Below are 14,537 nucleotides of genomic sequence, written 5' to 3' on the forward strand. Positions count from 1 at the left end.
ACCAATAAAATAGATAAACCTTTAGTTAATTTGAATAGAAAAAGGAAAGAGGAAAATCAAATTGTTAGTCTCAAAAAAGAAAAGGGAGAACTTTCCACCAATAAAGAGGAAATTAGAGCAAAAATTAGAAGTTACTTTGTCCAACTTTATGCCAATAAATTTGACAACATAAATGAAATGGAGGAATATCTACAGAAATATAGACTGCCCAGATTAACAGAAGAGGAAATATGTTACTTAAATAATCCCATTTTAGAAAAAGAAGTAGAACAAGCTACTAATCACCTCCCTAAGAAAAAAAATGCCCAGGATCAGGTGGATTTACATGTGAATTCTACCAAACATTTAACGAACAATTAACTCCAATACAATATAAACTATTTGAAAAAAAAATATGAGTGAAGGACTCCTACCAAATTCCTTTTATGACACTGATATGGTACTAATAACTAAAGCAGGTAGGACAAAAACAGAGAAAGAAAATTATATACCTGTCTCCCTAATGAATATTGATGCAAAAATCTTAAAAAAATATTGCCAAAGAGATTATAGAAAATCATCCCCAAGATAATACACCATGACCAAGTAGGATTTATACCAGGAATGCAGGGCTGGTTCAATATTAGGAAACCTATTAGCATAATTGACCATATCAATAACTAAATTAACAAAAAATTATATGATTATCTCAACAGATGTCAAAAAAAACATTTGATAAAATCCTACACCCATTCCTATTACATACACTAGAGAGTATAGGAATAAGTGAAATTTTCCTTTAAACAGTCAGTAGCATCTATTTAAAACTATCAGCAAGCATCATATGTAATGGGTATGAACTGGAACCATTCCCAATAAGATCAGGGGTGAAACAAGGTTGTGCACTATCACCATTGCTATTCAATATTGTATTAGAAATGATAGCTTTGGCAATAAGAGAAGAAAAAGTGATTAAAGGAATTAGAGTAGTTAAAGATGAAACCAAATTATCACTTTACAGATGATATGATGATATATTTAGAGAACCCTAGAGAATCAACTAAAAAACTAAAGTTACCAAACAAATCCACATAAATTATTAGCATTCTTATACATCACTAACAAAATCCAACAGCAAGAGATACTGTAGTGACCGCATTAGTACCTGGATATCTTAGAATCAGCCGAAGTCAGGATAAGCAAAAGTCTTTATTCTTGGTATTTTGGGGTTGCCATCAGGGGATTAGACATAGGAATATCCACACCTCCTTTCTCTCTCCACCACCAAGGAATGATCCTGCTTGTCCTACTTTATCCTCTGATCTTTCTTCCTCTTATTTGTCCATACTCACAGATCCAGCCAGCACAGAGGTGAGTAAGGTCATCTTCCAAGCATATGTTAATAGAGAACTGTCCAAATGGTAATTAGCCTTAAGTGTTAGGTTATCCTGGTTAAGCGCATCTGCTCAGTTCTAGCCCTTTACAAGATACAAAGTGAAATTCCATTCAAAATAAGTGTTGAAAGGATAAAATATCTGGGAATCTATCAACCAAAGGAGGGTCAGGAACTATATGAGAAAAACTACAAAAGACTTTCCACACAAATAAAGTCAGATATAAGCAATTGGAAAAGTATCAAGTGCTCTTAGATAGGTCAAATGAATATAATAAAGATGGCAATACCACCTAAACTAATCTATTTATTTAGTGCTATACCAATCAAATTCTCAAGAAACTACTTTACTGACCTAGAAAAATAATAAAATTCATCTAGAAGAACAAAAGGTAAAGAAGAACATTAGGTCATGGGACCTAATGAAGAGAAAAGCAAATGAAGGTGGCTTAGCTGTATCAGATCTAAATGTCTATTATAAAGCAGCGGTCATCAAAACCATTTGATGCTGGCTAAGAAATGGAGAAGTTGATCAGTGGAATAGATTAGGTTCACAGAACAAAATAATCAATGACTATAGCAATCTAATATTTGACAAACCCAAACAACCCAGCTTTTGAGATAAGAATTCACTATTTCACAAAAACTGCTGGGAAAATTGGAAACTAGTATGTCAGAAACTAGGCATAGTTTCTACCATATCTAACACCACATGCCAACATAAAGTGGAAATGGATTCCATTCTTTATAGACATAAAGAATGATATTATAAACAAATTAGAAGAGCATAGGATAGTTTACCTTTCAGATCTGTGGAAGAGGAAGGAATATATGGCCAAAGAAGAATGAGAGATCATTATTGATTAAAAAATAGATAATTTTGATTATACTGGGGGCAGCTAGGTAGCATAGTGGATAGAGCACCAGCCTTGAATTCAGGAGGACCCGAGTTCAAATCTGGTCTCAGACATCTAAGACTTCCTAACTGTGTGACCCTGGGCAAATCACTTAACCCCAGAATAGTTCCAAATTGCTCTCCAGAATGGCTGGATGTATTCACAATTTCACCAACAATGTATCAGTACCCCAGTTTTCTCACATCCACTCCAACATTCCACATTATCTTTCCCTGTCATTTTAGCCAATCTGACAAATGTGTAATGGTATCTCAGTTATAAGATTTTCAAGATCCATAATCTAATCTCATTCTATCTATACAACCTTTTCCATCTTTATTTTCCAATATTGAGGGATGGATCCCAATTATGCCAAACCTCAGCAGTCTGAATCTCAAGTAAAGACAGAGAAATAGCCATGGAAATATAAATAAATAACTGTATCTTAAAATTTAAATAGATAAGCAAATAATCATCAAAAACAAACAAACAGAAGAAAGATAGACATGCTATAGAGACTGGGTAACCTGGTTTTCAGTCCTGTCTTCACACTTACTAAGATTTTGGGGAAGGTACCTATTAGTTTCTCTGAGGCTCACTTTCCTCATTTTTGAAACAAAGTAGTTATACTACATCAATCAATTCATTTCTATCATTAAGTATTTATTAAATGCCTACTATATTGCCAGCATCATATTAGGTGCTAGGGATTCAATAGTTGTGGAGATTAAAACTACAATACTACAATACTACAATAAAACTACAATAAAAGAGACTGAAGCAGAAATCAGAGCCAATGGTACTTTATTAAAAGATCCATGGTCCCCTCTAATGAAGTAAATCTCAGATTTTCCCCATGATCTGAAATGCCTGCATCTTCCAATGCCTTATATTTATAGAGTTTGATGCCCAATATGCAAAAGAAGCATGGTGACATACATACTCTTATTGTTTGAAAAATCTTGCTCTTAGAGACCAAACACAGTAGAGTCTGAGTTGGATCAAAAATGGAATATCTATACTGAATAAGTGTTTACAAGATATTTGAGCTTCTGATGCTAAAATCTTAAATAAGATATTAGCAAAAAGACTTCAGAAAATCATCCCTAGGATAATACACTATGATCAAGTGGGATTTATACCAGGAATGCAGGGCTGGTTTAATATTAGTATAATTGACCATATTAATAATCAAATTAATAAAAACCATATGATCATTTCAATAGATGCAGAAAAAGCATTTGGTAAAATCCAACATCCATTCCTACTAAAAACGCTTGAGAGTATAGGAATAAATGGACTATTCCTTAAAATAATCAGGAGCATATATTTAAAACCGTCAGTAAACATTATATGTAATGATGATAAACTGGAACCTTTCCCTGTAAGATCAGGGGTGAAACAAGGTTGCCCACTATCACCATTACTATTCAATATAGTACTAAAAATGCTAGCCTCGGCAATAAGAGCCGAGAAAGAGATTCAAGGAATTAGAGTAGGAAATTAGGAAATCAAACTATCACTCTTTGCTGATGACATAATGGTATACTTAGAGAACCCCAAAGACTCTGCTAAAAAGCTATTAGAAATAATTCAGAATTTTAGCAAAGTGGTAGGATACAAAATAAATCCACATAAATCCTCAGCATTTTTATACATTACCAACACAATCCAACAGCAAGAGATACAAAGAGAAGTTCCATTCAAAATAACTGTCGATAGTATAAAATATTTGGGAATATATATACCAAAGGAAAGTCAGGAATTATATGAGCAAAATTATGAAACACTTGCCACAAAAATAAAGTCAGATTTAAATAATTGGAAAGATATTGAATGCTCTTGGATAGGCCGAGCAAATATACTTAAGATGACAATACTCCCCAAACTAATCTATTTATTTAGTGCTATACCAATCAGATTCCCAAGAAACTATTTTAATGACCTAGAAAAAATAACAACAGAATTCATATGGAACAACAAAATGTCGAGATTTTCAAGGGAAGTAATGAAAAAAAAATTAAATGAAGGTGGTCTAGCTATACCTGATCTAAAGCTATATTATAAAGCAGCAGTCACCAAAACCATTTGGTATTGGCTAAGAAATAGACTAATTGATCAGTGGAATAGGTTAGGTTCACAGGGCAAGATAGTGAATAAAAATAGCAATCTAGTGTTTGACAAACCCAAAGATCCCAACTTTGGGGATAAGAATTCATTATTTGACAAAAACTGCTGGGAAAACTGGAAATTAGTATGGCAGAAACTAGGCATGGACCCACATTTAACACCACATACTAAGGTAAGATCAAAATGGGTCCAAGATTTAGGCATAAAGAATGAAATCATAAATAAATTGGAGGAACAAGGGATAGTTTAACCTCTTGGACTTGTGGATGAGGATGGAGTTTGTGTCCAAGGGAGAACTAGAGACCATTATTGATCACAAAATAGAACATTTTGATTACACCAAATTAAAAAGTTTCTGCACAAACAAAACTAATGCAAACAAGATTAGAAGGGAAGTAACAAATTGGGAAAACATTTTTACAATTAAAGGTTCTGATAAAGGCCTCATCTCCAAAATATACAGAGAATTGACTTTAATTTATAAGAAATCAAGCCATTCTCCAATTGATAAATGGTCAAAGGATATGAACAATTTTCAGATGATGAAATTAAAACTATTTCCACTCATATGAAAGTGTTCCAAATCACTATTGATCAGAGAAATGCAAATTAAGACAACTCTGAGATACCACTACACACCTGTCAGATTGGCTAAGATGACAGGAACAAATAATGATGACTGTTGGAAGGGCTGTGGGAAAACTGGGACACTGATGCATTGTTGGTGGAGTTGTGAAAGAATCCAACCATTCTGGAGAGCAATCTGGAATTATGCCCAAAAAGTTATCAAAATGTGCATACCCTTTGAGACAGCAGTGCTACTCCTGGGCTTATATCCCAAGGAAATACTAAAGAAGGGAAAGGGACCTGTATGTGTCAAAATGTTTGTGGCAGCCCTTTTCATAATGGCTAGAAACTGGAAAATGAATGGATGCCCATCAATTGGAGAATGGTTGGGTAAATTATGGTTTATGAATGTTATGGAATATTATTGTTCTGTAAGAAATGACCAACAGGAGGAATACAGAGAGGCAGGAGAGACTTACATCAACTGATGCTGAGTGAAACGAGCAGAACTAGGAGATCATTATACACTTCAACAATGATACTGTATGAGGATGTATTCTGATGGAAGTGGATATCTTCAACATAGGGAAGAGCTAATCCAATTCCAATTGATTAATGATGGACAGAATCAGCTACATCCAGAAAAGGAACACTGAGAAATGAGTGTAAACTGTGAGCATTATTATTTTTATTTTTTTTCTTCCCAGATTTTTACCTTCCGAATACAATTCTTCCTTTGCAACAATAACAACAACAAAATTCGGTTCTGCACAGATATATTTTATGTAGGATATACTATAAAGATATTTAATATGTATGGGAATGCCTGCCATCCAGGGAAGGGGGGTGGAGGGAAGGAGGGGAAAAATTCAGAGCATAAGGGAGTACAAGGGATAATGTTGTAAAAAAAAATACCTATGCATATGTACTATCAAAAAATGTTATAATTATAAAATTAATTTTAAAAAAAGAAAGAAATTGCAAAAGCAAAAAAAAAAAATTAAGTTTCTCAGATTAGGCAGGAGGAGATGATACAAGTTATACATTTCAAGAATATATTGAGGAGAATTTTCCATACTATGCCATTACCCATGCTTGGATTGGTCATGGAATTCAAGCAAAACAGGGTAGTGATATCTTTGACAGCATTCTTATTGTTGCACAAGTAAGCTCCACACCTGTTAACAAGTAATGAACATTACATTAAAGTTGACATTCTATTATAGGTCCCGTCTATTAGAATCCATATTCTGATGTGACATACAAAATATGGACACTGTTTATTCTTATACCTATTATTAGGTGATTGACTAGATACATATTTCTACATAAATACATTAAAATAATTACTAACAATCATTACCTCTTATAAAATCATAATGAACTGACTAATACTGATCAGAATTTAAGTAGGAGTTCTTAAAGAATAATTTCCCTCATGTAAAAAAAATGAAATAACTTCTTTCCTTAAGACAGAGCTGAAGATAGGCCCTACATTCTGAAATGAAATGGGAGGAGTACAGTAGCAACATACGTTCATGTAATTATGTACAAAATAAATACAAGGCAATTATGGAGGAGAAGATATTAGGGGAAAGTTAGATGTTCAGTTAGGAAGATTTGAGTTCAAATCCATCCTCAGACACATACTAGATTTGTGACCCTGGACAAATCATTTTATCCCTATTTGCCTCAGTTTCTCGTCTATAAAATGGAGACACGATGAAGAAAGAAAATTTTTGTAAATAACTATAGCATCTTTGCCAAGAAAACCCCATGGACAAGTCAAGGATCGTGAAGAGTTGGATTTGACTTAATGACAGATCAACAATGACATTAGCATCTCAGAGAATATGAAAAAGTCGTATTGAAGTAGTATTGTAATTAAGCTTTGAAAGAAACTAGAAATTATTAAAAGCAAAATTAAGGGGAGAGGACATTCCCAGGGTACCTGATACAAAGATGGCAAATGGGGTATACATGAAGACCATCAAGAAAGCCAGTTTAAGTTGTATAATATGAGTGGTGGTGAAGTATATATCAAGACTAGAAAGGTCTTTTGTTTAATGCAGAAGAAACAAGCAAAAGCTATCCCTATTCTGTCTTGTTTTCTCCTGATGCATTATAATCTCTCAGTAATGAATTTGAGGTAGAAAAAGTTGGCATATTAGATAAAGGAGGAAGAACTGCCATCTAGTAAGATTATCAATAAAGAAACATTTATTAAGCCAGTCATCATGCTAAGCCTCTGAGGCAGGCCTGCAAATTCAATTTAATTCAATTCAAAAATCAACATCTACTAAGTGTTTTTAAGTACAAAGCATTTTGCATGGAATTGGGTATAAACAGATAAAAGTAAAAAAAAAATGTGTTTTCCCCTCTAGGTCTTACTTTCTCTTGGAAGGAATAAAGCAGCCTCAGGTATATAAAAACAAGGTAATTTGAAGAGGGAGAATGTATAAAAATTGGGGTGATCAGGAAAGACTTTCAATGGGACCTCAATGGGAGGTGTTAAATTAGTCACACTCAGAAGGATCTTAAGAAACAAATAGGAGGAAGGATTTTGTTTCAGGCACAGGAACATTTTATACAAAGGCTAATATTTACACCAAGTAAACTTATGTCACTGAAATAGAAAGTATGTTAAGGAAAGTGATGTGGAATCAGTCTGGAAAGGTGAGATGGTGAATGGTTTTACATGTTAAGATGAAGAGTTTGTATTTTCTTCTAGAGAAAATAGTGAACCCCTGAAGATTTTTGAGCAGGGGAATGACATGACCAGAATTGTGTTTTATAAAGATTTTTGGAAGCAGCAGCTTTTGCTTGTTTCTTCTGCATTAAACAAAAGACCTTTCTAGTCTTGATATATACTTCACCACCACTCATATTATACAACTTAAACTGGCTTTCTTGATGGTCTTCATGTACACCCCATTTGCCATCTTTGTATCAGGTACCCTGGGAATGTCCTCTCCCCTTAATTTAAATGAAAAGCAGAGTGACTGAGACCAGGAAAAACAATTAAATTGCTATTATGAAATAAATTTGAAAAGTAATGGGGGCCTAAAGAATCTGATGGTTATATGAGTGGGAAGAAGGGGGCACAAGAACTATGTGATGAATGTTCATTTTACAAGTTGTAGCAAATTGTTATTCATTCAAATGTAGCAGTGGTTTTTCATCTAAAAGATGTTTTTGGTGGTGGTGGTTGTTGTTTTTGGCCCCTTCACTTGGCTTTTCATTGATTTCTCAAGTACAAAATAGTTCTTTTTAAATCTCTTAAATAGTAGGCTAAGGATGAAGTATGGGCTTGTTCCTTAATTATATTTAACTTGAGGTATCAAGCAATATTAACTTTTTAAAAGTAATTTCTCTGCTATAGTTATCTTGCATATGCAAACACACATACAATATCTAAGTATATATTTTAATATCTACCTAATAAAAATACATATAATATATAGACTATATACTTAGATGTAAGATCTAGACTCTTTATACACCTAAGTATATAATCTAAAATATCTCCTCTCCAAAAATCTAAGCTCCTTGAGATCAGGAACTATTTTAATCTTTCCTCTATTTCCTTGCATCTGACATAGTAACTTTGACATAATAAACCCTTAATAAATGTTTGTTCAACTAACTGAATCATCATTTATTTTTTATTTATTATTCATATAATGGATGAAGAGTTTGGATGGTAGAGTAAACTAATGATGTCAAACTCAAATAGAAATGGAGGGCCACTAAGCTAAATATGAGGATTCCTTCAGCTGTATATTGACTTAGAAAACTCATAATAATATTATTGTTATTCAGCCATGTGTCTTGATGACACCATTTAGGATTTTCTTGGCAAAAAAAAAAAAATCAGACTGGTTTGCCATTTCCTTCTCCAGATTAATTTATAGATGAGGAAACTGAGGCAAACAGATTTAATGACTTTACAAAGTCATATAGCTAGCAAGTGTCCGAGGCTAGATTTAAAATTAGATGTTCCTGACTTTGAGTGAGACACAAGATGCACTATGCAACTTAGCTTCCCTCAGCTTTCTTATTCAAAGCATTTATAACTTGTATAGGATCACATAGGGCTTGCATTACAGTAACATATACTTCAAGAGGTCAGAATTACTTCCTGACTGGCATGAATCATCAGAATAGGACTTCCTAGACAAAAGAAAGAAAAAAAAAAAGAAAGGGAAGGAAGGAAGGAAGGAAGGAAGGAAGGAAGGAAGGAAGGAAGGAAGGAAGGAAGGAAGGAAGGAAGGAAGGAAGGAAGGAAGGAAGGAAGGAAGGAAGGAAGGAAGGAAAAGAAAGAAGCAGGGAAGAGGAGGGAGGGAGGAAGGAAAAAAGAAAGAAGGGGGAAGGGGAGGAAGGAAGAAAGAAAGAAGGAGGGAAGGAGAGGGAGGGAGGAAGGAAGAAAGGAAAGAAGGAAGGAGGAAGGTAAGAAAAAAGGAAGGAAAGAAGGAAGGAGAAAGAAAAAACAAAAGTAGAGATGTTCAGGTCTGTTTGGAAGTTTTGTGGTAAATGTTCACCCTTCATAGACCTAGTACAGAGTGACACACCTTCCATTGCATTCTGGATCTAATCTGAGGAGGCTGCATCTGAGGGCAAATGGATAGCATCTCCCCCAGCCCCCGGTGCTTAGTCAAGCCTTCATTTTCTCTTCATCAATCACTATGTATTCATTAATGACAGGCAGTAAATTAAACTAGGGTCATAGACTTGTGCTCATGGACCACTTAGTTGGTCTTCTCTAACCTAAAAACCTGTTTTTCAACAAATAGAATATATCATCTCCAATTACCAAGAAATCCAAATGAACTTTGGATGGGGAAAGAACTACAAAATTCAAATTAATTAGTTGGTAATTAGGTGGCACATTGGATAGGGCCTTGACCATGGAATCAAGAAGACCTGAGTTCAAATCTAGTTTCAGACACTACCTGTATGACCCTGGGCAAGTAACTTAACCTTTGTCTATGATAGCAGCATCAATTGTAAAAAGAAGATAATGATAGAAACTGCCTTCCAAGGATTATTATGAGAATCAAATGAAACATTTGTAAAATGCTTGTTACACTGTAGTCATAAATGGTTGTTCCCTCCTCTGGGCTACTCTGGAGAGAAGCAGACAAAATTAAGAGATCTAGGTTCTGTCTGTAATTTTGCTATTGAATTACCTTAAGTGTCTCAGGTAGATCTTCCTAATTCCAACTATAATATTCTATAAAAAAAATCTTCCTAAATCTTTGAGCCATCCCAAAGTGAAATGGGTTACTTTAGCAACTGATAGAGAGGATACGGGATAGGAATGGTATTCCTTTCATCCAAAGTCTTCAGGCAATGACTTTGAACAACTAAGACATTTTGATTATTATAAATACATAAATTAAAAATAAAGAATGTATGAATCAAGACTCTATCTTCATCCAGAGGAAGAACTAATATATAGAAGTATTTATAGAATATTTTACCCATATGTACCTTTTTGTATATAATAATACTCATCTCTAGGTTTGTTTAAAGGGGATAGAAAGTTGTACATAGTAATTTACAGTTTCATGTGCAATTATCTTATTTATTGTACTATGTCCTAGAAATATTTGTTTTGTTCTGTGAATTAAAAAGAAAATACATTTTAAGAAAAGAAAGGGTAAAAACATAATCTTTAGGCAAAGGATGATTGGCTATTTACAGAATAAGTAAAATATTTTGTAAGCATTAATATTCTTGTCTCTGTTACATAAGTAGCTACCAGGAAAAGAGAACATTAATATGCTAGAGAATAATGAATTCAGAAATGCAGGAGGAGCAGAGCAGGAAGGACATGAAAAACAGAAATCTTTTAATGGAGTTTATTCCTAGTACAGATTCCTTGGAATGAGATGAACAGGAAAATAAAGACAGCCAGAGAAGTGGTAAGGGTTGTTTTGTTTTGTTTGCCATGCTAAGACAACCACCTGTTTTGAAAAAAAACCTGAAAAGTTCTCATAGGTGGAGGAATAATTCATCTATAATTGAGATAACATGGTAGCAAATCTACCACTCTGGGGGAGGTCCCACCAAGAGACCTACAGAAAAGAAAAAAGAAGACTTTTAGGAGAAAAGGTAAAGGGGAGGTCACATTAGAGATAGCAAACTCTGCTCATGAGATGCCAACTTTCCTTGGCAATCCAAGCAAAAAAATCCACTTCATTCTGGCTGTTTTGCCCTTCATTCCATGAATTCAAACTGAAGAGGATAAGGATATCAGAGGCTACTGTGGAAGGTAGTCTGGCTCCAGCTGGCTTTGTTTACAAGGTAATATGCAAGAGTAAGGCTGTAGGGTATGGCTCAACTCAACCTAATCTAGAGTAGTAGGAATGCAGGGGCATTACTGGAATTCTGATATTACTATGAGCATTAAGAGAGAGAGTGGCAAGTAATATGACAATTGATATTAACAATTTTTCTGTCAACCTCTAAGGTTGATACCAGACCAGGAAAAAAAATGGTAAAATCCCCTTCTTTTTTTGGCCTTATATGGCATCCTTGAACAAATACTGTTAATATATGTTAGACTTTTACTATAGAGAATAAAATAAAGAACTGGAATCGAAGTCAAGAAAATCTTGAGTTTAAATCTCAACATTTACTATTCATGTGAATTTGGGCAAACCTCAACCTCTCTGAGACTTTCCTCCTCCTAGGGTGGGACAAAAAGTCCCTACTTTATAGTATTTTTGTGTAGATCAAATGAGATAATATATTTCCAAGACATGCAAAATTACTATTTTAGCTACAAAAATATTAATTCTTATTTCATTGATATGGGTATGTAAAGTCCTTTCACAGATCCTTCACTAAAGGTCTATCCAATACTTTAGTCCTGCTCACAGAGATTGTTGTCTGTCCTTTGTTCTAGAAGAGAACCACAATATCAGGGAAAGGATGCCATGACATGCAAGTGATTTGGTTTTAAGTGAGGCAAAGTCACCAGCTTCACTCTCTCTTCCAGAGCTATCTGGATACACTGGCAAGATATAGATCAGTATGATTGGAGATGGCCCTGGATGCAATGTAAGACTGGATTTTTTAAACAAAATTCTTTAATAGATCTTAGTTTCACTAAAGTAATGCTCATACAGTGATTAAGGCTAGGTAAGAAACAAGGCAAAAATGGCCTCATTTACTTAGTCAAAAAAAGAAAAAAATATCAATTTGATAAGGAAAGACCCTCATAAAGCCCTCCTCTATGTCCTTCCTTGGGCCATCCTCTGTGCCTGGAATTTCTTCTTTCATTTACTTTCCCCTTCTTCTTTCCCTCTTTCCCCTATCTACATTTGGTATGATACCTTTATCGTTAGGTGTTCTGCCCAAAGGAATATAAATTTTGATCTCTGAAATCTTGCAAGATATATTGGGTTAATATGCTAGATTAATTTTTTTTAAGGATTGTACTTTAAACCCAAATCAATCTAGCTCTCATTGATTGGCCAACAATAGGTCTCAGGCCAAGCCCCATTTTGTTACTGTTTGAGCCCTGATTGGCTCAGAGTGAATGTAAATAGCAATCCTTTCTGATTAGGTTCCCTTTTCTCCTCTTTGGATTGATTTTTTTTTTTAACTAGGCAAAAGAAGCCATTCTTTGCTTCAATTGTCATCCAGACTTAATCACTGATTGGGCCTTGCCTCAGTAAAAGTGAGACCTGTTTAAAAACAAAACAAAACAAACAAACAAAAAAAAAACTTTAGCTTAAAAAGGTCAAGATCTCCTATTACATCCAGGACTAGATCCAGGCATTCTGATCCATATTTTGCCACTGAACTCAAATGGTTCTGGAGGAGAAGGTAAGGCAGGTGACCTTGCACATCCTATCTCACAGAATGGCATCTCCTCCCCCATATCATGGACCTCTTTGAGAACAAAAGACATACAATTACAATCCAATACTATGATAGATATAGCATTTATACTTAAATCTTCTTTCTTAACTAGCCCTCTTACTTTTCTAATCATACACAGTGTGACTCAAAACCTTTTGTGTAATTGTTAGCTTTAATAGTGGTTCAACTATGAAGTTTTATGCCTATTTTTTTTAATTTAGTGAGTTATATATGCCCCCTATGTTTCATTATTGATTTTAAGCATCTAGTATGTGCCAGGGACTATGCGAAGAATATTGCAAATATTACTTCATTTGATCCTCACAATAAGCCTGAGAGTTATGTCCTACTAGGCAGACAGCAGTTAAGTAACTTATCCAGTATCACACAACTATTGAGTGTCTTCCTAACTCATACACAATGCCCTACAGGATGCACCACCTAGCTGCTTTTGGAATCCATGATTCAAAGTAATCACTCAATCAATCAATATTTATTAAGGGCCTATCATTAATGAAAGGAAATATGGTATAATGGAAAGAAGAGACAAAACACAGTCTCAGTCTTGACTTTGATACTTAACTCTGTGATCTAGGTCATCACTGACCTTTCTTACTTCAACTTCTTCCTCTGTAAAATGCCCAGTATAACCCATAAATTATTAAAACTTCCTGAGGATTGTTGTGAAGAAAAAAAAATGTATGACAAATTCCAAAATAATCAACTTAGAGGCAAACATCTAATACCTGTATAATCTGTGAGTTGGAGATTATAGGTACATGGTATCCCCCCAAAAAATCAGTTATGTGGCACAATGCTGAGTGTTCAGCCTGAAATAAGGGAGATTTATCTTTCTGAATTCAAATCTGGCCTCAGACACCTACTGGCTGTGTGACCTTTGGCAAGTCACTTTACCCTATTTGCCTCAGTTTCCCCATCCATAAAATGAATTGGGGAAAGAAATGTCAAATCACTCTAGTATTCTTTGCCCAAAAACTCCCACCAACATGTGACAAAGAGTTGGACTTACAGGATATCCAATATTTATTAGACAGGGTCTTGGGAAGAAATGTCTATTGGATATAGAAGTGCCAAGTGTCTGAGTGTTACCAGAAGAACAAGAAGTCCCAAACCCCATATAATCACAACATATTAATAATTATATCTGTGTTCTCTCTCTGCAGCAGAAAAAATTTAGCTGTTTGGTGAAGAATATATTCCCCACAGCAAATCTCTCATGGTATATAGATGGAGAGCTTCTTCAAAATGAAAAAGAAGGTGAGAAAATGAGTCAATGAAAATGTTTGTAAAAGACAGATGGGCTAGAGTAAGAGCCAATGTTATTGGCTAACCTGCTCTTGGCATTCAAGGATCATTCTGATTCCAAGAAAAACATATTATTCCCTGCCAGATGCTTTTTAGTACCTCAGCTTACTCCTTTAAGGAGGAAGAAAACATTTCCCAGAACAAAAGAAGAATGTTTGAATTTATCAAACCGCAGGCAAATGTGCTAATCTGTTTTTGGTTTGTTTGTTTAAATATAAATAGAGAGAAACCTTTTTCATAGACCTACAGAATTTCCTCAGGGTAATATTTAATTAAATAAATGATCACCAAATAATCATATTATTTATAATTCAATTAGCTACTAATTGTTTTAAACAAACCCAAAAAAGAGAACTTTTTTTCTTGGTAAA

General features: G+C 34.4%; 1 protein-coding gene across 5 annotated transcripts in view; it reads left to right on the forward strand.

The window, feature by feature from the left end:
* The window catches only part of CD96 (CD96 molecule), a 151,777-nt gene that overhangs the window by 72,943 nt on the left and 64,297 nt on the right, over positions 1 to 14,537 (forward strand). For all 5 annotated transcript variants that reach the window (XM_074301150.1, XM_074301148.1, XM_074301153.1 and 2 more), the window contains exon 7: positions 14,025 to 14,118. In XM_074301150.1, the coding sequence (XP_074157251.1) occupies positions 14,025 to 14,118 (94 nt within the window). The remainder of the gene's footprint in view (positions 1 to 14,024; positions 14,119 to 14,537) is intronic.

Source organism: Sminthopsis crassicaudata, chromosome 3 (genome assembly GCF_048593235.1).
Source record: "Sminthopsis crassicaudata isolate SCR6 chromosome 3, ASM4859323v1, whole genome shotgun sequence".
NCBI lineage: Eukaryota > Metazoa > Chordata > Mammalia > Dasyuromorphia > Dasyuridae > Sminthopsis > Sminthopsis crassicaudata.